General features: G+C 42.8%; 1 protein-coding gene and 1 pseudogene across 2 annotated transcripts in view; both read left to right on the top strand.

The window, feature by feature from the left end:
* Positions 1-22,931, top strand: part of TLL2 (tolloid like 2) — a gene marked incomplete at its 5' end in the record, with an annotated part of 130,478 nt that overhangs the window by 56,314 nt on the left and 51,233 nt on the right. The window contains 2 exons of the mRNA XM_080693686.1: positions 923-997; positions 21,409-21,568. Coding sequence (XP_080549812.1) covers positions 923-997; positions 21,409-21,568 — 235 coding nt within the window. The remainder of the gene's footprint in view (positions 1-922; positions 998-21,408; positions 21,569-22,931) is intronic.
* Positions 8,918-10,272, top strand: LOC308261939 (tubulin alpha-1A chain-like; annotated as a pseudogene). The gene has a single exon. The product of its transcript is annotated as a tubulin alpha-1A chain-like (transcript).

Genomic DNA, 22,931 nt, shown 5'->3' with positions numbered 1-22,931 from the left:
TCCCCGGCAGCCTTCCTGGATCCAGGCTCTCTCCCCATCCTTCCTCCTCCTGAGCATGCTCCTGCCAGATCTCCACGTGGCCTGATCCTGCGTGTCTCAGATTTCAGCCCCAGTGCCCCCGCCCCAAGGGCCATCTCCAGCCACCGTCCAGGGGGCTCCTCCAATGGCACGCTACGGCACACTGGAGTCCATCTTCTTCACAGCATTTTAGGAGCATGTAATTATCTTATCCCTTTGTTTTCTCACCTACTGTTTGGGGTCCAGCTTCCCCTTTAGAATGTACCCATCTTAAGGGCAGGAACCCCATCTGTCTTGTCCAAGGCTGGACCTGCGATGCCTGGACACATAGTAGGACTATCAAATGACTGGTGGAGATTAGCATTGACACCATGCACGGCTACCAGCAAACAGGTGGACGGCAGTGTCTGCAGTGTCTAATTTACGAAACAAACACAGAAGTTTCTAAAAGGAGACCATCCCCAAAGGGGAAGCCAGAATGTCCAGGGCGCCAGGGCAACAGAGACTGAGCGCATCACGTGGTCAGCAGTAGCAGTGCCCCATCCCACCTCGGTGGACCTCAGACCAGAGAGTTTCTTCTGGGGGTTTGGTCTAACTCAAGGAGGGAGGGGGGAAAGAATAGTCTTGCCTGTTAGCTTTGTAAATTCAATAATGAGTGCCCTTGAGCTGATCCAGGAGAGTATACTTTTATTAATTTGTGAATGAGGTGTGTGGTTATAAAAAATAATAGGCCCTCTTTTTGCTGGAGGATCCAGAAAGGTGCCCAGCACATGGTGGGTATTCAATAAACTTTCCTGAACAAGTTGTTACTGATGACCGGGTTTTCTTCTTCATTGCTGCTGCTGCTGCTGCTGCAAAGAGAGCTGATGTGTCTTCCCCTTTCTTTTCTTCTCTGTTCCTGCAGGTGGCCTTGGAGAACAGCCACCCGAAAGCTGGCTAAATGCTACCACCTCGAATACTAGCCTGGAAGCTAGAAAGGGTAACGTGTGTGAGGCCCCACCAGGTCTTCAGGCACTTTATATATGTTTTAATGCCAAAATACAGATAATCTAAAATTTACTGTTTTAACTGTTTTAAATTTAATGCCATTATTCATTAAGTACATTCAAAATGCTGTGTGACCACCTCTAGTTCCAGATCTTTTTATCACTGCCAACAGAGAATCCACCAATCCTTCTCCCTAGTCTCTCCCCCATCACTGGTTTTGGGAAGTGCTTACTGAACTGTGTCGTTAGCCACTGAAATGGACACACATGCTTGGTCCGTGGGCATGAGGGACTTTCCTCTCTGGAGCGGGGCTGGCACACTCTCCCACATCAAATGCGCCGGCCCTGCTGTTAGTTCTGCCTCCAAATAAGTCCCTGACCTCACTGCAGGGGCCCAGCAGCTCTACCGCAGGCCACTGGGAGGGCAGCATTGGGTTGCTAGGACTGCACGACCCTCAGGTAAACTGGGCTTTTTCAGCTTGACATTTCTCTCAGGCCTTTGACTTGTGAGTTTTGAAGAACCCAAAGTAGAGAGATAGTAAGACTTGAGGACTTGGGTGTCTCAGAGAATGTAGGGACCTTTGTGTGCACCTTTCCACATTTTTCTCCATGCACCTATGTTCACACACACACACACACACACACACACACACACACACACACACCTAGAAACATATGCACAGATAGAGGTTTTGTCACATTTCATAAAAATGGACCCAAGCATGGGGAGGTATGCCTGTAATCCCAGTATTTGAGAGGCTGAGACAGAAGGATCACAAATTAGAGACCAGCCTTGGCTATTTTAGTGAGACCCACAACGATTTTGTAAAAGTGTTTTTCAAAATAAAAAATAAAATAGGGCTAAGAGTACTTCCCCCCACCAACCAACCAACCAACCAAACAAACAAACAAAAAACAACAACAACAACAACAAACCAAGCTCAAATGCCAGCCCAGGTTCAAGGAGAGTGAAACCGATTCCACTGCATGAGCTGATAAGGGATGAGACACTCGTTGGTGGCCATATCTGGAGACCTTCATTACATCTTATCTGTTCACCAACAATAGAATCCATCAGAGTTTGAGATATTATTCAGCGTTGGGACATAAAATGACCCAACCAAATAAATGGGAACAGTCAGACACACTGGCTTTGAATCCCAGCTCAGTCATTTAATGGCAATGCTTTGGGTAAGTTTTCCAACTCCTCATATGAGACTTGGAGATAATTAGAAATAATATTTTTGTCAAGTGCATGTCCAGGGGCCTGGATCTTCGAAGGTGCCCAATGAGTGTAGCGCTTCCACTGCTTCCTCCCACCTCCACCTCTGAGAGCTGTTTTATCCGGCACTGAATGTGCATCATTTACCTCTAGACTCGGAGTCCACAGCTGTCCCGCAGCTGCACAGAAACGCTGGGACGGAGACAGGAAGGAAGAAGGCTGCTGTGGCCCACTGAAATTCTGCCTCTTGTTGGGTTGCCCGTAGGACTCACACTGCAGTAGGGGTTTGGGCTTTTTAAGGGCTTTTTAAGGAGGATGAAAATAACGCCTCCTCCTCCCCCTGCAACACACACACACACACACACACACACACACACACACACACACACACACCTCTGAAGCTTGCTAGATCTATAGTCTGCGGCCTCTCAAATGACCCTGGTTTGTCTGAAAAGGATAATGAAGGTCAAGGACAGGGAACCCCTCTATTCTGCAAATTATTTCTGCAAGTCTCTAAGCACTCAAGACAACCCAGGGGAGGAAGGAGACCCCGAAGGTGAGATAAGGACAGGCTGTCGTGCCGATGAGATGGGACAGGAAGGCTGGAGGGACATGTCCCTCCATCATCCCTCCAGCCTTCCTTTCCTGTCCCATTCTATTAGGATGCTGTTGGGTGCCAGCCAGGGTTGTCTCTTATTATTGTTTAAATTAGAGATAAGTTGTGCCAATCTCAGATTCCTCTTTAATTGCAATTGACCTCCCCCTCTGCCACCCCAGAACAAAGGACTGCCCAAGCAGGAGAAAGCCTCTGAAGACAGCCCCCAGCCTCTGGTTTTGGAAGCAGGTTTATTTCCTGGCATCACGTGGCTCCCTTCAGCCTTGACGGTGGGGATTTGTGCCTGCAGCTTTGAGAGGGTGAACTGCTGAACTGCTCACTCAGCAGCCCCTCTTCCCACAGAGCCTTTGGTCAAGGAGCCCCCTGCACTGGAAATGAGAGCCCAGCATGCATCTGGCCGCTGATAATGGGATGAATGAAATGACATGCATAACTGCCCCGGCATGAAGCTGGGACTCTTGGGATGTCCAAAACTATATTCATAGGAGAGAAAAGACCTTTCAGTTGTAGTAGCAGGCCCAGGGCCTTTGTGCTGAACCAAAGACCAATTGAAACCTGTTGCACCAGAGATCCAGGGTCCCGCAAACTCAGGTGCAAATGGCATTCAGCGCTGGAATCCCTGCGTGTCACTGTGGCAGTGTACTCCAGGGTAACCGCTGAGGCTGCTAGCTTCAGGCCCACCTCTTAACCTGTCCCCAAGGCAGCCTCCTGGGTGGTCACTGCCCCTCACACTAAGCCCTGCCTCACGCAGGCGTGTGACATCTGTTTGACATCCGCTGCCTGGCTCAGTGCTCACAGGAAGTCAGGCTTAGAGGGGGAAGTGGTTTGTCCAAAGCCACACGGGCAGCACATGGAAGCATTTACCTTGAGCTTGAGCCCCCCAGCCCCTGAACCCTGTGACCATTATCTTCGGGCCCTCTCAGTGGTTCCCCAACTCTACTGAGCCTGATCATCAATGTGGAGCCTTAAAAAAATGCAGTAGATGCTTTGGGAATCAATGTCTATCCTATTTTATTTAAAAATATGCCACGTAGCTAGGTGTGGTAGTGCACGCCTGTAATCCTAGTACTTGGGAGACTCAGACAGGAGGATCAAAGGTTCAAGACCAGCCTCTGCAATTTAGCAACTTAGTGAGACCCTGTTTCAAAATAAAAAATAAAAAGGGCTGGGGGTGTAGCTCAGAGGTAGAACACCTCTGGGTTCAATTCCTCATGCCACTCACACAAACAAACAAACAACTGCAAATGCCTTGATCCATTCTGGACAATGAAGTGTCAGTCTCTGGGCAGAGGGTGACACCAACATTCTTTGAAAACTAGAATCCTAGCCGGGTGTGGTGGTGCACGCTTGTAATCCCAGCATTCAGGAGGCTGAGACTGGAGGATCACGGTTTGTGGACATCCTCAGCTACTTAGTGAGGCCCTCTGCAACTCAGTGAGACCCGGTTTCAAAATAAAGGATAAAAAAATAGGGCAGGAGGTATAGCTCGGAGGTCGAATGCCCCTGGGTTCCTCCCCCAGACCCGCAAAAAAGAAAAGAAAAAAAAAAAAAAGAAAACTAGAATCCTAATGGATTCTACTGTGCAGCCATTTGAGGACCCTTGTGTAGAATGAATACTCTAATCTCCCATTTTTATCACAGGGCTGCTCTTTATTCTTTTAGGGTCTGGGCAGGCAAGGTTCAGATTCACCCATTACTTGTGGATCAGGATTTTGCAGATGGCTGAAATGCCAGAGTGTTTACTTCTGATGTCAGAGTGACCAGCTGCTAATCTAAAGACCACAGCTCCTTGCTTGAGAAGGCTGGGCCAGGCCCGGTTCTGTTTAGGACACGGCTGTGCCTTCAGCCGGAAATGGAACACTGAATAGCAGTGGCCCCTTCACTGTGGCAGAAGGGCCAGCCTTCCCTCCTAGAGCCAGAGAATTTAAATAGGCTTTATCTATCCCCCACCCCACTCCACCCCCAGCGTGTTAAATCCTTTCAGACACTCCTGAGCTCCTCTTCAATTGCAGGACTCTGAAGCCATAATAAATAATTACATCCTTCTATTTAGACTCTGATTCCAGATAGTAGTAATCCAAGAAAATCCAATAATGACAGTTGCATTAAGATCCTTCTTCCAGGCTAGGCAGAACATCTGTTTAGACATATTTTTAATCGGCAAATGCTTCCTGTGTTGAGTCCTCAGCAAATTAAATTTCTCACTGGACCGAAGGGGAAGCTGTCATTCAATAACCCATCTCTGGAAATTACACCCCAGTCTCTTTCCAGGTGCACTTAAGATTTTCCCAGGCTGACTCGGCTGCTTAAAACCGGCCCTGACAACACTTGGTCACATGTAAATACAGCACAGCTTGTCCAAGCACCCTGGGATGTCTTAGTGTTATTCCCTCGAATGGAGAAATATTTTTGCCCGTTCTCCAAAGGAGAATTGGCAGCAGAAGAAAATTAAGAGACTTGTTGAAAACCATATGGGAAATGAATAACAAACTTCCACTTGCTACATCGCTGCCTGTGATTACTTAAGACATGATGATTCTCAGGATGTAAACATTAAGGGCTTCAGCGCTGCCAACATTTTGGAGAGGTTTCCGCCACAGAGTTGTTTGGACTGCCGGGCTGTTTATTTTTAGAATGGTGCGTCCATTCCTTCATTTATGCAAAATTCAAAAATATTGAAGACTTACCACCAGCCAGGCACTGTGCAGGGAATGGAGACTAGAGCGGTGAAGGGGCCGGCCAGTCGCGCTCTCAGGGAGCTTCCAGTCCAGTGGAAAGATTCACATCTGACATCTTGATGCGGTTCAGTTGGCTCTAGGGCTGCAATAAAAAATTAGAATATGCACAGGGGCCGGGCATGTAGATGGGAGGAGTGTGCAGAACAGGACCATGGGCCGTGGAGGAGGTTCTGACACACCGGAGAACGTGTCCCTGCCCCTTGACTGCGGGGACAGGTGCTCTTATGCCCCAGTGGGTCATATGGTGATGGAAGATGGGCCCACTGTTCCAAGATATTTCCGTTTTTAAAGAAAAACTAGAAAATCTAAATTGTTATGTGAAATCCCTTGATTTTTTTTTTAAAAGTTGGCTTCCAAAGTGAGATTTTTAAAAAAACATAATGTGGGCCAAAAGCATCCAGGCCAAACAAAACACATCTGTGGGTTGGGTTGATCCCAAGACTGCAAGTGTATGACTTCTGTTCTAGAAATTCTAGCAGTAAAACAATTAACTTCAGGTTTTAATGTGTATGAAATACCAGCTTTCTGAGCTGGGGAATATGGTCAACTGAACTACTAGGCACCTCCTGTATTTGTGTAGGAATATTAGGAGAAAAGATAAAAAGGCTTTTAACTGCCCTGAATTAAAAAAAAAAAAACAGAGTGAAGTTTAAAGGCTAAAGAGTAAATGGCTATGATGAAAACAGGGAACTTAAACTCATAGAACTAAGCTTCAAATGGTAGCAAAACCATGCAGAGGGCATCGGGATGGGACTGGAGCCCCAGGGCCCAGGGGCTGGTGTTTAAATGCCCAATGAAATGTCCACAAGATACAAGAAATAGGCTTGGATTCCATGTGTGGCAGGAAGTAGCGCCTGAGCTGGTGCATAAACTGAAGACCCATGGAGGGCTCCTCAGGCTACTGGGAAATCCTGCTCTTTCCCAGGCTCTATTTGGGGGCATCATATCTTCTAAAAGAGACTCATTCCCAAAGCTTGTTCCCCATCTAGGTATGAGTTCTTACATTATAATTTCTATAAAGTAAATATTCAAGTGAGAAACTCACATAAAAATTGATCCATAGAAGCCCAAGAGCCCTGAAAAAAAGGCAAAACCAGGCCATACCCATTCTCCAAGGCATTTGGTATTCTTGGAGAAAAGGAATAGCTTTGCTTCAAAATGAACTTCAAATTAGAAACACACACACAAAAAAGTTAATCCACGAACCAGAATCAACAGACAATAAATTGGAGAACTGGTACCTCAAGAAATTCAAAGAATAGGACAATTTGAAGGAATTTTAATAAATGTGACTAAAACGAGAAAAAAGCCAAAGAAAGATTTTGAAGCTATAAACCAAGACAATGTGAAAAAAGAGGGTATATTTGAAAAAGCACCAAATAGGTCTTCAATAAATGATAGCATTATTCATCGAAACTGGAATAAGGTAAGTAGTATGTTGCACATAACTGAAGAAAGAATACATGAAGTCAAAAATAGATCTGAGGAAATAATACAAGTTTCAGCAGAGACAAAGAGACATAAAATATGGAAAAAGGTGAAGAGACATGGAGGCTACACTGGCTATCAATGTCCAACGTGTAGTCAGTAGGAATTCTAGAAGGTGAGAGAGAGAGAGAAAGACTGGGAAAAAGGCAAAATAAAACCCATGATCAATTGGAATTTTCCAGAATTGGTGATGTGAAATTTTAAGAATGGTACTAAGCCCCGAACAGAAAAACAAAACAAATCCATACTTAGACAATCATAGTGATGCTGAGGAACAAAAAAGGACAAAGAACCAAAGAAGGAAGATGGAATAAAAGATGAGACATCATGGAAATGGAATAATCATGAATCTAGAAAAGATGCTTCCTCTGATGAAGGTCACGAGGCATTGGAATACTGTCTCTGAAGTGCTGGAGAGTTATCTGTCAACGGAGAAGTCCACATATTCACAGCCAACCTTTGTTTGAAGAGTGAGAATAGAGATATTTACTGATAAAGACGGAGTCTATTATCATCAGGAAGAGTAGTACAAATTACATTTCTAGATAGGAGAAGTGCAGGAAGCAGCAATCAGCAAGGAAACGAATGGATGTGAAGGTAGATGTCTACCTATGGTGTAAACACATAAGTTATTAATCATAAAAACTAATTTGGGAGTTTAAAATCAAGTAAACAACAATATGAAAATCAAAGTTTTTACTCTTTTGGGGGTACTGAAGATTGAACCCAGGGATATTCTACTTCCAAGCTAAGCCCTACCTCCACTTTATTTATTTATTTATTTTATTTTGAAATAGGGTGTGGCTCCATAGCTGAGACTGACTATGAACCTGCTATCTTCCTGACTCAGCCTCCCAAATACTGGGAATATAGGCATGCACCACTGCACCCTGAGAGTTTTTAGTGTTTTTAAGAGTCTTTAATTTCTGCGTATGAGACTGGAAACTCTTGTTTTTTCATATTCATCTTGTAGTTCACTAATTCTTTATACTTTGTTAAGTCAAGTGGGAATGTTAAAAGTTAAAGGCAATGCTCAAGAGGGAATAATGAAAATGAAAAGTTAAGTATAAAATTTTCTCTAAATCCAATAAAAGTAAGAAAAAAGAAACGAAAAAAAGGCAAAGATGAAAGGAAGAAGATAAGCCCAGGTATATTTATTATAAAATCAATGTAATTCACTTGTAAAAAGAATTTCAGGTTGAACAGCAAGAAAAAAATTAGATATTTGCTACTTATAAAAGACCTGTTTACAACCTAATTAAACTTGAAATCCTAAATATAATATTATCAAATAAGCCAAGTGTAGTGGTACACGCCGTAAGTACATCCCAGTACTTGGGAGGCTGAGACAGGAGGATCACAGGTTCATGGTTAGCCTCAGCTACTTAGTGAGGTCCTCTGCAACTTTGTGAGACCCTGTTTCAAAATACAGAATAAAAAATGGGGCTATCAGCTGGGCGTGGTGGCGCATGCTTGTAATCCCCGAGCTTGGGAGGCTGAGACAGGAGAATCACGCAGGTTCGAAGCCAGCCTCTGCTACTTAGGGAGGCTCTCAGCAACTTAGTGAGACTCTGTTTCCAAATAAAATATAAAATGGGTCTGGGAGTATATCCCAGAAGTAGAAAGCCTCTGGGTTCCACCCCCAGTACCACCAAAAAAAAAAAAAAAATGGGGCTATCTATAAAAAATGGGGGTATATCTTAGAAATAGAATGCCCCTGGGTTTAATACTCAGCACCACACATACACAAAAATAATATTAGCCAACACTGACCGCCTAAGAATCGCACTGTAAGAAGCAACAGCCTCTTCTCTCTCTCCGCCATCTGCTCAGCAGCCACGAAGCAGCAACCATGCGTGAGTGCATCTCCATCCACATTGGCCAGGCTGGTGTCCAGATCGGCAACGCCTGCTGGGAGCTCTACTGCCTGGAACATGGCATCCAGCCTGATGGCCAGATGCCAAGCAGCAAGACGATCGGGGAAGGAGACGACGCCTTCAACACCTTCTTCAGTGAGACGGGCGCTGTCAGGCACGTGCCCAGGGCAGTGTTTGTAGACCTGGAACCCACAGTCATTGATGACGTCCGCACTGGCACCTACCACTAGCTCTTCCACCCTGAGCAGCTCATCACAGGCAAGGAAGATGCTGCCAATAACTATGCCCGGGGTTACTACACCATTGGCAAGGAGATCATTGACCTCGTCCTGGACCGAATTCGCAAGCTGGATGACCAGTGCACAGGTCTTCAGGGATTCCTGGTTTTCCACAGCTTTGGTGGGGGAACTGGTTCTGGGTTCACCTCCCTGCTGATGAAACGGTTCTCTGTTGATTATGGCAAGAAGTCCAAGCTGGAGTTCTCCATCCACCCAGTCCCCCAGGTTTCCACGGCTGTAGTGGAGCCCGACAACTCCATCCTCACCAGCCACACCACCCTGGAGCACTCTGTGCCTTCATGGTAGATAATTAGGCCATTTATGATATCTGTCGCAGAAACCTCAACATTGAGCACCCAACCTACACTAACCTGAATAGGTTGATAGGTCAGATTGTGTCCTCCATCACTGCTTCCCTCAGATTTGATAGAGCCCTGAATGTTGATCTGTCAGAATTCCAGACCAACCTGGTGCCCTATCCCCACATCCACTTCCCTCTGGCCACATATGCTGCTGTCATCTCTGCTGAGAAAGCCTACCACGAGCAGCTTTCTGTAGCAGAGGTCACCAATGCCTGCTTTGAGCCAGCCAACCAGATGGTGAAATGTGACCCTCACCATGGTAAATACATGGCTTGCTGCCTGTTGTACCATGGTGATGTGGTTCCCAAAGTTGTCAATGTTGCCATTGCCACCATCGAGACCAAGTTTGCCATCCAGTTTGTGGATTGGTACCCCACTGGCTTCAAGGTTGGCATTAACTACCACCCTCCCACTGTTGTGGTACCCGGTGGAGACCTGGCCAAGGTGCAGCGAGCTGTGTGCATGCTGAGCAACACCACAGCCATTGCTGAGGCCTGGGCTCGCCTGGACCACAAGTTTGACCTGATATATGCCCTGCGTGCCTTTGTTCACTGGTACGTGGGTGAGGGGATGGAGGAAGGAGAGTTTTCTGAGGCCTGTGAGGACATGGCTGCCCTAGAGAAAGATTATGAGGAGGTTGGCGTGGATTCTGTTGAAGGAGAGGGTGAGGAGGGAGAGGAAAGTTAAAAAGTCAAAAGGTGTTGCTTTTACAGGGAAGCTTATTCCGATTTAAACATTGAAAAGTGGAGGTCTGACCAGTTAATTTGTATGTAGCAGTGTATGCTCACATATACAATTACTGACCTATGCTTTAAAACATAAATGCTTTGTCACAGACCCAAGTTGTCTATATCTCTGATGGGTTTTGAATAAAGTATTCCCTGTCTTAAAAAAATAATATTAGGCCGGGCGTGGTGGTTCACGCTTGTAATCTCCACGCTTGGGAGGCAGAGACAGGAGGATGGCGCAGGTTCAAAGCCAGCTGTGCTGGCTTAAGAGACCCTGTTTCCAAATAAAAATATAAAAATAGGTCTGGGAGTGTAGCCCAGAGGTAGAAGGGCTTCCAGGAAACCCAGTACCACCAAAAAATAAAAAATAAATAAATAATATTAGCAAATAAAATCCAGTAATATATAAGGAGGAATTATACATCATAACCCAGTGGGATTTATTGTAGGTGTACAAGGATACACATACCTGCACATATATATAACTGACTAAATCAACAAGCTAAAGAATAAAAATATAGTAATCACAGATTAATCAGATACAGAAAAAGCATTTAACAAAATCTAACACTTATTCAGAATAAAAAAATCAATTAGGAGTAGAGAGGAATTATATTAACTTGAGACCATCTACAAGAGAACCTACCATTATGTTATAATGGTAAAGACTGAGTGTTTTTCCCCAAAATATCAAGAACAGGGCAAGAATGTCTGCTCTCATACCTTTATTCAACATAGTTCTAGAAGTTCTAGGCACTGCAATAAAGCAAGAAAAACAAAAGGTATACAATTGGAAAAGAAGAATCAAAATGTTGTTCCAATTTGCAAATGACATGTTATCTATGTAAAAGACCCCATAGAATCTATGAGAAAACAAAACCAAACCCGAGTTTAGCAAGACAACAAAATATGACTACTGCACAAAAATTGCTTGCATTTTTATATTCTAACAGCAAATATGCAGACACCAAAATTTAGAACACAATACAATTTACAGTCACTTCAAAGGAAATAAGATACTTACATATATACTTAACAAAACATGCATAGGATTTATATGATGGAAATTAAAAAGGCTGATAAAAGAAATCACAGAAGACCTAAAGAAATGGAGAGACATGTTGCCTCCATGGATTGGAAGACTTGGTAGAGTAAAGGTGCCTCCTTTCCAAGATGATCTATAGGTTTAATGCAATTCTTTAAAAAAAAAAACCCAGTGTTTTTTGTAGGCAAGTTTGTTATTTAATTTGTATAGAAAGGTAAGTTTGTTATTTAATTTGTATAGAAAGGTAACTGAAACAATTAATAATAAGAAGATGGAAGTGGAACTAATCTCTCTACCTCATATTGTTACAGTAATCACAACAGTGTGGTATTGGCAGCGATAAACACAAAAATAAATGGAACAGAAAAGAAAACTCAGAAATAGACCTAATACCACATGACCCACTAATTCTGCTCTTAGGTATTCATCTAGAGAAATGAAAATTTATGTTCACACAAATACCTGTACATATGTGTTGATAGCATCTTTATTTATAATATCAGGAAACAACCTAGATGTCCATCAAGAGGTGAATGGTTAAACAAAAACGTGTTACATATATGGGTTGCTATTCAGAAACAAAGAAACCGGGCGTGGTGGCGCACACTTGTAATCCCAGCATTTGGGAGGCTGAGACGGGAGGATGGCAGTTTGCGGACAGCCTCAGCTACTTAGTGAGGTTCTTTGCAACTCAGTGAGACCCGGTTTCAAAATAAAGAATAAAAAATAGGGCAGGAGGTGTAGCTTGGAGGTCAAATGTCCCTGGGTTCCATCCCCAGACCCGCCCCCCCCAAAAAAAAAGAAAAAAAAAAAGAAAGAAACAAAAAGAAACTTTATATACCCAACTTGGGTGACTCTTCAGTGAAAAATACTGAATATCAGTACTCAAAGATTCCACACTGTACAATTCAATGCATATAATATTCTTCAAATGAGGGAGTTTGAGAAGTGGAGACAGGGTGATGATTCTCAGAATTTAGGAATGGGCAGGTAGAAGGGAAAGGAGGTAGATGTATGTGGTTATAAAATAGCATCATCAAAGATCCTTATGGTGATGGAACTGTTCAGTGTCATGAATGTGGTGGTAGACACATAAACCCATATGTGTGATAAAATTGTGTAGAACTACACACACACACACACACACACACACACAGGAAGAAAAGTACAAGTAATGTTCGGGAAATCTGAATGAAATCAATGAGTCATATCATTGTCCATATTCTAATTGTGGCTGTGGTTTTATAAAATGGTACCTTTAAGTGAAACCAAGTTAAAGATGAACAAAAATCTGTTTTGTTGTAAATTTACTATTGATCTCCATAATATTCTTTTCTTTGTGGTACTGGGGATGGAACCCAGGGGCTCTGAGCTACACCCCCAGCTCTAATTTTTTTTTTATTCTTTATTTTGAAATAGGGTCTCATTGAGTTGTAAAGGGACTAAGTAGCTGAGGCTGGCTTTGAACCTGCACAATATTCCTGTTCAGCCTCCCAAATGCTGGGATTACAAGCGTGTGCCACCATACCTGGCAGTAAAAATATCTTGAACCTCAATATTGTGATCACTGGCAAAGTTCACTTCATTGTTTGTTGTGGGAAGTGTAATTTACTTACAGAATAACACCTGATGAATGACTCACTGAAAAAATACAATTCCACACAAAGATGAAAAATAAATGGATAGAAAAATGCCATATGAAGCCAACAGTAGTGGAAACAAAATGGTAATACCAATAGCATACAAAATAATCTTTTTATGGATAAAAATTATTGTTGTTATAAAGATTTGGTAATGATAAAGGAAACAATTCATCTGGAACATGAAACAATCCTGAGCTTATATTACTTAAAGAACATGGCTTTGAGCAATCTACAGCAAAACTGAAGAATGAAAGAAAAAATTGCAACTCACACTATTAGATCTAGAGGTTATGTAAAACAATTTTCTCAATAGCTGTTATTAGTCCGTTTTTAAGCACTATAATGAAATGTCTGAGGCAGGCTACTTTGAAGAGAGGTTCATCCCAGAGTTCTAGAGATGGAAGAGCGTGATGCCAGCATTAGTTCTGTCTATTGAGGACCTCATGGTATACCACAGTGACAGGGGCCTGTGTGAGAGGGAGGGATCACATCACCAGGCAGAAAGTCACAGAGAGACCCAAAGCACAGGTTGAGTCTTTTATAACAAGTTATTCTTTGGAGAGCTCGGTCCTATGGAAGCCTTAATGCCTCCCAAAGGATTCTCCTAAGGCCCTTCTACTAGACCCCAACTCTTGAAGGTCCCACCATGTCCCAATATTGTCATCAGGGAGACCAACCCTCTGAATCATGAACACGTGGGTGACACACGTCATATCCAAACCACAGTAGTACCTGAGATGCCAAGGAGCCCAAAATATTTGTAAGTAGACTATTTGAACAACATAGGTATTACCCCTTCACTTCTCAGAAAGACCATATACATTATTTCACAACTACATGAAGCATTAAAAAAAATCAATCTTGTACTAGGCTACAAAGGAAGGCTTTAAATACCAAATAAATGATACCTAGGACCATAGGCCAACCATCGCTGGTTGGTAGACCAAACCCAGATTTCCATCTGTTTTTGCAAATAAAGTTTTATTGGAACACAGCCATCACATTCATTCATATATTGTGTTTGGCTGCTTTTATACTACAATTGTATAGTTGAGTATTTGCAACAAAGACTATATATATAGTCCACCAAGCTTAATATTTACTATTTGGCCTTTTGCAGAATTTTTTGTTGTTTTTGTTGGTCCCTGCCTTGGAGAACAGGTCCTTAGAACACAAACCAGTAACACATACACAGAGATGAATGTTTCTACATTAAAAAAATCATACTTCTAAAGAATTCAAGGGTCAAAGAAGAAAGTCTAAATGAAGATTGCAGAATATATCTGTATATAATATTGAAAAAGAATATGTCAAAATAAAGGGTACAGGTAAGAAGAAATCCAGAACCTGGAACTTTAAAAATATCAATATTAAACCAGGTGCAGTGGTGTACACTTGTAATCCCAATACTTGGGAAGCTGAGACAGAAGGATTGCAGGTTTGAGGCCAGCCTCAGTAACTTAGTGAGACCCTCAGTAACTTAATGAAACCCTGTTTCAAAATAAAAAATGGGATTTTATAAAGATGGCGACCGAGAAAAGCGGGGCTTAAGAGTCCCGCTAACAACCAATCTCCATTACCACAAAAAGAGCGCCTTTCATAGCCAGAAAACACCATCACCAGAAAAACAAAAAAAACCACCAGGCTCCAGAGAGAAAGCGGACTGATAACAAAGCTCAGGGCCACAGAGGAGACACACGCGCCCGAGGACGCGGCAGCAGCGCCATACTGCCGGCAGCAGCGGCGAACTCAATGGACGGCTACAGCAAGCCAGGTGAGCCGCTGCGGAACAGCCAGGCGGGATCTTTCGGCGCAGACAGCATTTAAAGCTCCCAGTGGCTGAGCTCAGCACACGCTGCAGGGATTCAGAGTGGAAAACAAAACCAGAGAAGAAAAAATACGCCAGCCTCATGGCCGAGGGCGTGGCAGAGGCGCCATATTGCCACCGGCGGCGGCGGCAGCAGCAGTGAATTCACTGAGTCCAGTACAGCTACATCTGCGTACTCAAGAACAGTGAGTCAAATTGCGGGCCACAGAGGAGAAATCGCAGTATTGTGCCTCCTGGGACTTGACCCAGTGAGGGAGTGGTGGTGGCAGAGATATCACACCATAGGAGAACGTGCAACCTGGCACCCCCCATAGTTTAAAGCAGCCTCTATCGACTCTCTGGGTCGGAGACTCTGTGATACAACACAGTAAAGAAGTAGTGGGGTCTGAGATAATACAGACTCGAGATCCAGAGCACCTTAAGTGAAGCCATAGTGACCCAAGGGAAGAACCCAGAGAAGGCACAAACCTCCGAAATCATGGGAAAGAGGAATAACACTGGAGTAATGAATGTGCACAACCCCACAACATCAGAACCTGATAAAACAGAAAATCAGAGATTTCTAGAAGATCAAATCAGGAAAATAACTGTAGAAATAATAGAGGTGCTTCGAAAAGAACTCAGAGAGAGCCAAAAAGAGATAAAGGATGCAATTAATGAAGTAAAGGCCTCAATTCAAAGCACAAACAACTGATTAGACCACATGGAGAACAGAATCTCGCTCTTAGAAGATGAGCAATCCAAAAATGAATGCATAGTTTCTAATCTAGAAAAAGATATCCAACAGCAGGAATCTGACATTGAAGAAATATGGGCCCATCTTAAGAGAGCTAACCTAAGAATAATTGGAATAGAGGAGGGAAAAGAAAGTGATACCAAAGGGATCAACAATCTCTTCAAGGAAGTAATAGCAGAAAATTTTCCAAATATAGAGCAAGAGGTTGATACACAGATCCAGGAAACTTATAGAACTCCCTTTAGACAGGATCGGAGCAGAGGATCCCCACGCCATATAATTGTCAAAATGACCAATGTGGAAGCCAAGCAGAGAATCTTAAAGGCAACAAAAACAAAGGGCCAAGTGACATTCAGAGGCAAACCAATTAGAATCACTCCAGACTTCCCAAACCAAGTCATGACAGCCAGAAGGGCTTGGAGTAACATATTCCAAACTCTGAAAGAAAACAACTTCCAGCCAAAAATTTCCTATCCAGCAAAACTTTCTATCAAATTAGATGGAGAAATAAGAAGCTTCCATGACAAAGAGAAACTGAAGGAATTTATGTCTTCAAAACCAGCGCTAGAGAAAATACTCAAAGAGATTAACTACAAAGAAGAAATAGGTAACACTCACCAGAACCAGAGAAACAAGAGTTTCCATCCAACAGACAACTAAGATTGGTTATCTGTGGAGATTCATTATTTATGTTAGTCTTTTACCTATCTCTAAGTTGTATTGTTTGCCTTTATTGTTGTTAATTTTTAGGATTTCTAGTTGGAATATTAATATACCTTCAGATATAGCATTTGGAAATATTTTATCCAATTCTATTAGTAACTTTTAACTCTGTTTACATTGTCTTTGGATATACAATTTTTTTTTATTTTTTAGGGAGTTTGTATATTCTTCTGTTGCCTGTGCCATTGAAATCATATCCAAGAAATCACTGCCAATTTCAATGTTGTGAGGTTTTATGACCCAGATTTTCTCCTAAAAGTTTATAGTCTTAAGATTTATATTTAGGTCTTTTATCTATTTTGAGTTAATACTTGTATGTGGGATTAGGTAAAGGTCCAATTTTATTCTTTTCCATGTAATTATTATTTTTCAACAATATTTAGTTAAAAGATTATTATTTCCACCACCAAATGTTCGTGGAAACCTTGTCAAAAATAGCTTGACAATATAGGGAAGAATTTAGCTCTAGGCTTGTATTTAACTCCAATGGTCTATATATCTGCCTTTAGAACAGTACTACACTGTTTCAATTATTGTAGCTTTATATGGTTTGAAATCAGAAAATATATATCTGCTAGCTTTGTTCTTTTTCAAGATCGTTTTGGGTATCTAGAATTCATACTCCATATTAGGATAGATTTTTTTCTGAAAAATAAATATATAAATATATGATAGTTTCACCTAAAAAAACAGAAAAAAATATGCTCTAGTAAGAAAGAAAGCAAAAAGAAATATTGAAATGTTATCTTTAAATCATCAAACACTTGGTATCAGACAAATGAAACTGTTATGTGAGATTATCATTTTTAATTTTGGATAAATTGCTATAATACTAGATGTCAACCACTAAGCCAAGCATGGGAAGGAGGGATGGGGAGAGAATGGGGTGGGGATCGGGTGGGGGCTGACTGGGCGATGTGTGCATGTATGTCTACAAAAGTTTGTATCCCACTATGATGTATGAATACAGTGCACCAATAAAATAAAATTAAAAAAAAATAAATAAAAAATGGAAAGGGCTGGGTATGTGTAGCTTGGAGGTAGAATGCCTAAAGATTGTGTGTGTGTGTGTGTGTGTGTGTGTGTGTGTGTGTGTGTATAAAATAAAAATACTGAAAGTTAAAGTGCTAAGCTAGAAAATAATGGCCAATTTTTTTGTTTGTTTGTTTGCAAGTGTAGGGAAGGAACCCAGGGGCATTCGACCCCCGAGCTACACCTTCTGCCCTATTTTTTATTCTTTATTTTGAAACAGAGTCTCACTGGGTTGCAGAGGGCCTCACTAAGTAGTAGCTGAGACTGTCCGTGAACCGTGATCCTCCGGTCTCAGCGTGTGCCACCATGCCCGGCCAAATTTATTTTTGACAAGGTTGCTAAAACAGTTCCATGGGGAAAAACTAGTCTTTTAAACAAATAGCACCAGGAAAATTGCATATTCACATGCAAAATATTGACAGTGGACCCCTATTTCATACCATATACAAAAATTAACATATATACAGAGATAAAAAAATGGAACAAATATCTATAAGAGCTAAAATCATAGTATAGAACTATTGGAAAAAAGCATAATTATAAGCTGAGTGTGGTGGTGACTTCCTGTAATCCTAGTACTTAGGCTGAGACAAGAGGGTCACAGGTTTGAGGCCAGCTTCAGCAACTTAAGTGAGACCCTCAGTTCAATTCTCACTATCAAAACAAACAAACAAACAAACAAACAAACAAACAAACAAAAATAGGTATAAACCTTTGTGACCTTGGATTAGGCTGTGGCTTCTTAGAGATAACAGCAAAAGCATACTCCTCAAAAGATGAAGTAGGTAAATTGGACTTCATCAAAGTTAAAACCTTCACCTTTTATATTTCAAAGGATACTATCATAAAAGTACAAAGATGCGCCGGGCGTGGTGGCGCACGCTTGTAATCCCCGCGCTTGGGAGGCAGAGACAGGAGGATCACGCAGGTTCAAAGCCAGCCGCGCGCGCTGGCTTAGGAGACCCTGTTTCCAAATAGAAATGTAAAAATAGGTCTGGGAGTGTAGCCCAGAGGTAGAAGGGCTTCCAGGAACCCCAGTACCACCAAATAAATAAATAAATAAATAAATAAATAAATAAATAAATAAATAAATAAATAAATGTACAAAGACCATCTACATATTGAGAGAAAATATTTGGAACTCTTTCAGGTTCTCGGTCAACCTCAGCTACTTAGTGAGGCCCTCCACAACTTAGTGAGATTCTGTTTCAAAATAAAGAATAAGGCCGGGCGTGGTGGCGCACGCTTGTAATCCCCGCGCTTGGGAGGCGGAGACAGGAGGATCGCGCAGGTTCGAAGCCAGCCGTGCTGGCGTAAGAGACCCTGTTTCAAAAATATAAAATAGGTCTGGGAGTGTAGCCCGGAGGAAGAAGGGCTTCCAGGAACCCCAGTACCACCAAAAAAAAAAACAAAACAAAAAACAAAAAACAAAAAACAAAAAAATAAAGAATAAGGATGGATGTGGTGGCGCATGCTCGTAATCCCCTGTGCTTGGGAGGTGGAGACAGGAGGATTGCGCAGGTTTAAAGCCAGCCACACTGGCTTAAGAGACCCTATTTCCAAATAAAAATATATAAAATAAATAGGTCTGGGAGTGTAGCCCAGAGGTAGAAGGGTTTCCAGGAACCCCAGTACCACCAAAAACAAACAAACAAACAAACAAATAAAAAACAAAGAATAAAAATTAGGGCTGGGAGTATAGCTCAGAGGTAGACTATCCCTGGGTTCCACCCCCAGTACAAAAAGAAAGGAATAATCGTAACAGAAGAAAAAAGTGACCGATTAAGGAGTGAACAGAGGATAGATGTCTCCAAAGTCTAAGCATTATTAAGAAGCACATGATGAGATGTCCAGCATCCTTAGTCACTAGGCAAGTGCAATCAAAACTATGAGATGCCACCTCACACCCATATAGGATGCCTGTAATAAAAAAGATTGACAATGAGGTAAGGGCTAATTAAGTGATGTGTATATGTATACCTCTACCATCTTATACACTATTAAGATGCATGACTACAATGCACGAATTAAAAATTTAAAATCATTTTTTAAATTTTTAATTGGTGTATTGTTGCCTGTGCCATTGAAATCATATCCAAGAAATCACTGCCAATTTCAATGTTGTGAGGTTTTATGACCCAGATTTTCTTCTAAAAGTTTCTAGTCTTAAGATTTATATTTAGGTCTTTTATCTATTTTGAGTTAATATTTGTATATGGGATTAGGTAAGAGTCCAATTTTATTCTTTTTCATGTAATTATTATTTTTCAACAATATTTAGTTAAAAGATTATTATTTCCTCCACCAAATGTTCCTGGAAACCTTGTCAAAAATAACTTGACAATATATGGAAGAATGTATCTCTAGGCTTTTATTTAACTCCGATGGTTTATATATCTGCCTTTATAACAGTACTATACTGTTTCAATTATTGTAGCTTTATATGGTTTGAAATCAGAAAATATATATCTTCTAGCTTTGTTCTTTTTCTAGATTGTTTTGGGTATCTAGAGTCCATATTCCATATTAGGATAGAGTTTTTTTCTGAAAAATAAATATATAAATATATGATAGTTTCACCTAAAAAAAAAAAGAAAAAAATATTCTCTGGTAAGAAAGAAAGCAAAAAGAAATATTGAAATGTTATCTTTAAGTTATCAAAAGCTTGGTATCAGACAAATGAAACTGTTATGTGAGATTATCATTTTTAATTTTGGATAAATTGCTATAATACTAGATGTCAACCACTAAGCCAAGCATGGGAAGGAGGGATGGGGAGGGAATGGGGTGGTGATCGGGTGGGGGCTGACTGGGCGATGTGTGCATGTATGTCTACAAAAGTTTGTATCCCACTATGATGTATGAATACAGTGCGCCAATAAAAAATTTAAAAAAATAAGAAAAGCAAAGAGTAATGAAAAAAGTAAAATAAATAAATAAATAAATATCAAGTGTTAGCAAGAAATCCTGGTGCATTGCTGGTGAGAGTATAAAATGGTAGAGCTGCTGTGGAGATAATTCTGATAAAAGGGTAAAAGGAGTTACCATATGGCCCTGCGGGTTCATGCCTAGGTATATTCCCAACAGGATTGAAAAGTCAAGCTCAGGGGCGCATGCCTGTAATCCCAGTACCTGGGAGACGGAGACAGGAGGATCACAGGTTCATCATCAGCCCAGCAACTTAGCAAGCCCCTCTGCAACTTAGACCCTGTTTCTAAATAAATAGATGATAGATATCGATAGATGATAGATAGATAAGGGCTGAGGGTATAGCTCAGAGTAGACTGCCCCTGGGTTCAATCTCCAGTACCCCAAAAAGGAAAAGAAAAAAGCCCCAGGCTGATTTTTAGGGTAGAAATAGAAAAACTGAAGAAAAAATACTCCATGTGACAATAATGAGGGTTTCTAAGCAAGCCCACTAAAAACAAAACCTTAAATTGTCTGAATGATAATGAGGGGTTGAGGTGTGTGGTGGCCCTGGCCGAGGGCCCCGTCCCACCTCTGCGGTTTCCAGGTTCCGAATCCTCAGAGTCAGTACCTTAAATCCAACCACTTGGTCTTTTCCCACAGTCCCCTCTCACGGGTCCAGATGCATCAAGAGACTGGAAAAAGCTGGGACATTTTATAAGGTCCTGCTTTTTCTGGCCTTGATCTTACAGTTTATTTTTCTAGTGTCACACCCTGGCTGTTCTGGCAAATTATTTTAAATTTGTAACTCTGATAGTTTTAAGTCAAGGCAAGGGATTGATTGACTCAGCTTGCTCCTCTGAATGCTCCTGGCTGAGAAGAGAGCTCACTCCAACCTGGCCCCACACAGAGGGTTGAGAATTATCTAGATCCATGTGATTCTCTTTCAAGACCTCAAGTAAGCAGACCCACTCCCTCAAAGGCCAGAACACCTTCTGCACTTTCTCTTCCCCACTGTCTGGAGTACTAAAGCCCAGAAATCCAAAGCCCTGGGGAGGTGAAAGGCCCCTGGTAGTGTGCAGGGTTCCGCGCCTCTTTGTGGATTGGTGGCTGGTGCAATATTAAGCATAATGCATAAGAGGAATTGGGGTAAAGCATATGGTGCCCTGTCTGTCTTGCAGATGGAAAGGAGGATGCCGTGCTTCCATACAGCCCTGGGACCTCTAATGCCACAGTAAAGACCTTCTCTGCCCGGGTCCGAAGAGCCACAACGTCGAGGACTGAGAGGATCTGGCCTGGAGGTGTCATCCCCTACGTCATCGGAGGGAACTTCACTGGTCAGTGGTCCCCAACAAGGCCACTCTAAGGCTGGTGCTTGTGCTCCCAAGGTCAAGAGCATCCTCCTGGGAGGGACTTGGGTGGGACCAAGCGGATGCTGGGATCTCAGCAGTCCTAAGGCTCCTCTGTGCCTACATGGCATGGTCCAACAGGCCTGGGGAGACCAGTCTCTGTGGGGGCTGTGTCCCAAGGCTGAGTGAGGGACACATCTGGTCATAGAGGAAAGATGGGGCTTGCACAGTGAGCTTGCCATCTTCTGCCCTGATGAGCAACCAGATGCAGTGGCCCCTTGCTGCCACCCACATGAGCCGTGCTCCACACTGTAACCAGAGGGTGCTAGAGATGCAGCGGGGTGGTAACCAGAGGATGCCAGTAGATGTGGCATGGTGTAGCATGACTCTCCTGCTTCAATCCTGACTCTACCCTTGGCAAAGTATTTATCCTCTCTGTGCCTGTTTCCCATGGGGATGGCCTTTTCCACCCCACAATTGGCATTGGCTTTTAGCATTATCATCTTTAGAATATGTTAATCATTCTGTGGCTCCCCATTGCCTCTGAAATGACTCACCATGGCTTACCAGCCCTCCCACCTCGCTCCCTCGCCTAGTCTCTTGCTTTCTCTTTCTCTCTCCCCCTCTCTCCTCCTGTAGCTTCACGGGCTCCTGGCCCGGAACATGCACCCACTTAGGTTTTCACTTGCCCTTCCGTTCGCCAGGGGCTTTGCTCAGCTGGCTTCTCCTCATCAGTCAGGTCTCCAGTCAAGCAACACGTCCACAGAAAGTCCCTCTGCTTCCCCACTGCCCCACAAGATATTCTATGTCCTGATTCTAACCTTCGCAGCACTTCCCATGACCTGAAATTACTTCCCTTATTATTTCTTGTTACATTTCACCTCTGCTCAAGCTCTGTGGGGTTTGGGAATCCCCCCCTTGCCTGTTTCAGTCCTCTTATCTCCAGCACCAAGGACAGGGCCTGGCACCACTGAGGCACTCAGTGACCCGCAGGGCAGTGGGGGGGAGCCAGTGGAAAGCCACACCAGCGGGCTTCCCAGCCTCTGAGCGCCCTTCATGGCTCCTTCACCTCCTGGGCTCTGTGACTTCTATTCTAAGAGGTGTTTGGCAAATGCAGGTGTCCTGATGATTTGCCACAACCACTGAAAGCCGCAGACAAGCCAGTTGGTGGAAGAACAGCACACACGTGGTGCGTGGGCCCCTGGAGCCTGGGAGGGGCGTGGAGCACACAGGCCGCCCCTCCCTCTCTCCTTGGTGTGATTACCCACAACTCCCTAGTGCCTGACACCTAATCAGGTGCTGGGATAAAACGATGACTAGGCCCTCACCCTGCCCACCAGGAGCCTTCTCTCCTC

Source organism: Muscardinus avellanarius, assembly GCF_963383645.1.
Source record: "Muscardinus avellanarius genome assembly, chromosome: 4".
Lineage (NCBI taxonomy): Eukaryota > Metazoa > Chordata > Mammalia > Rodentia > Gliridae > Muscardinus > Muscardinus avellanarius.
The sequence above is the reverse complement of the archived record's forward strand: the minus strand, read 5'-3'. Positions and strand labels throughout refer to the sequence as shown.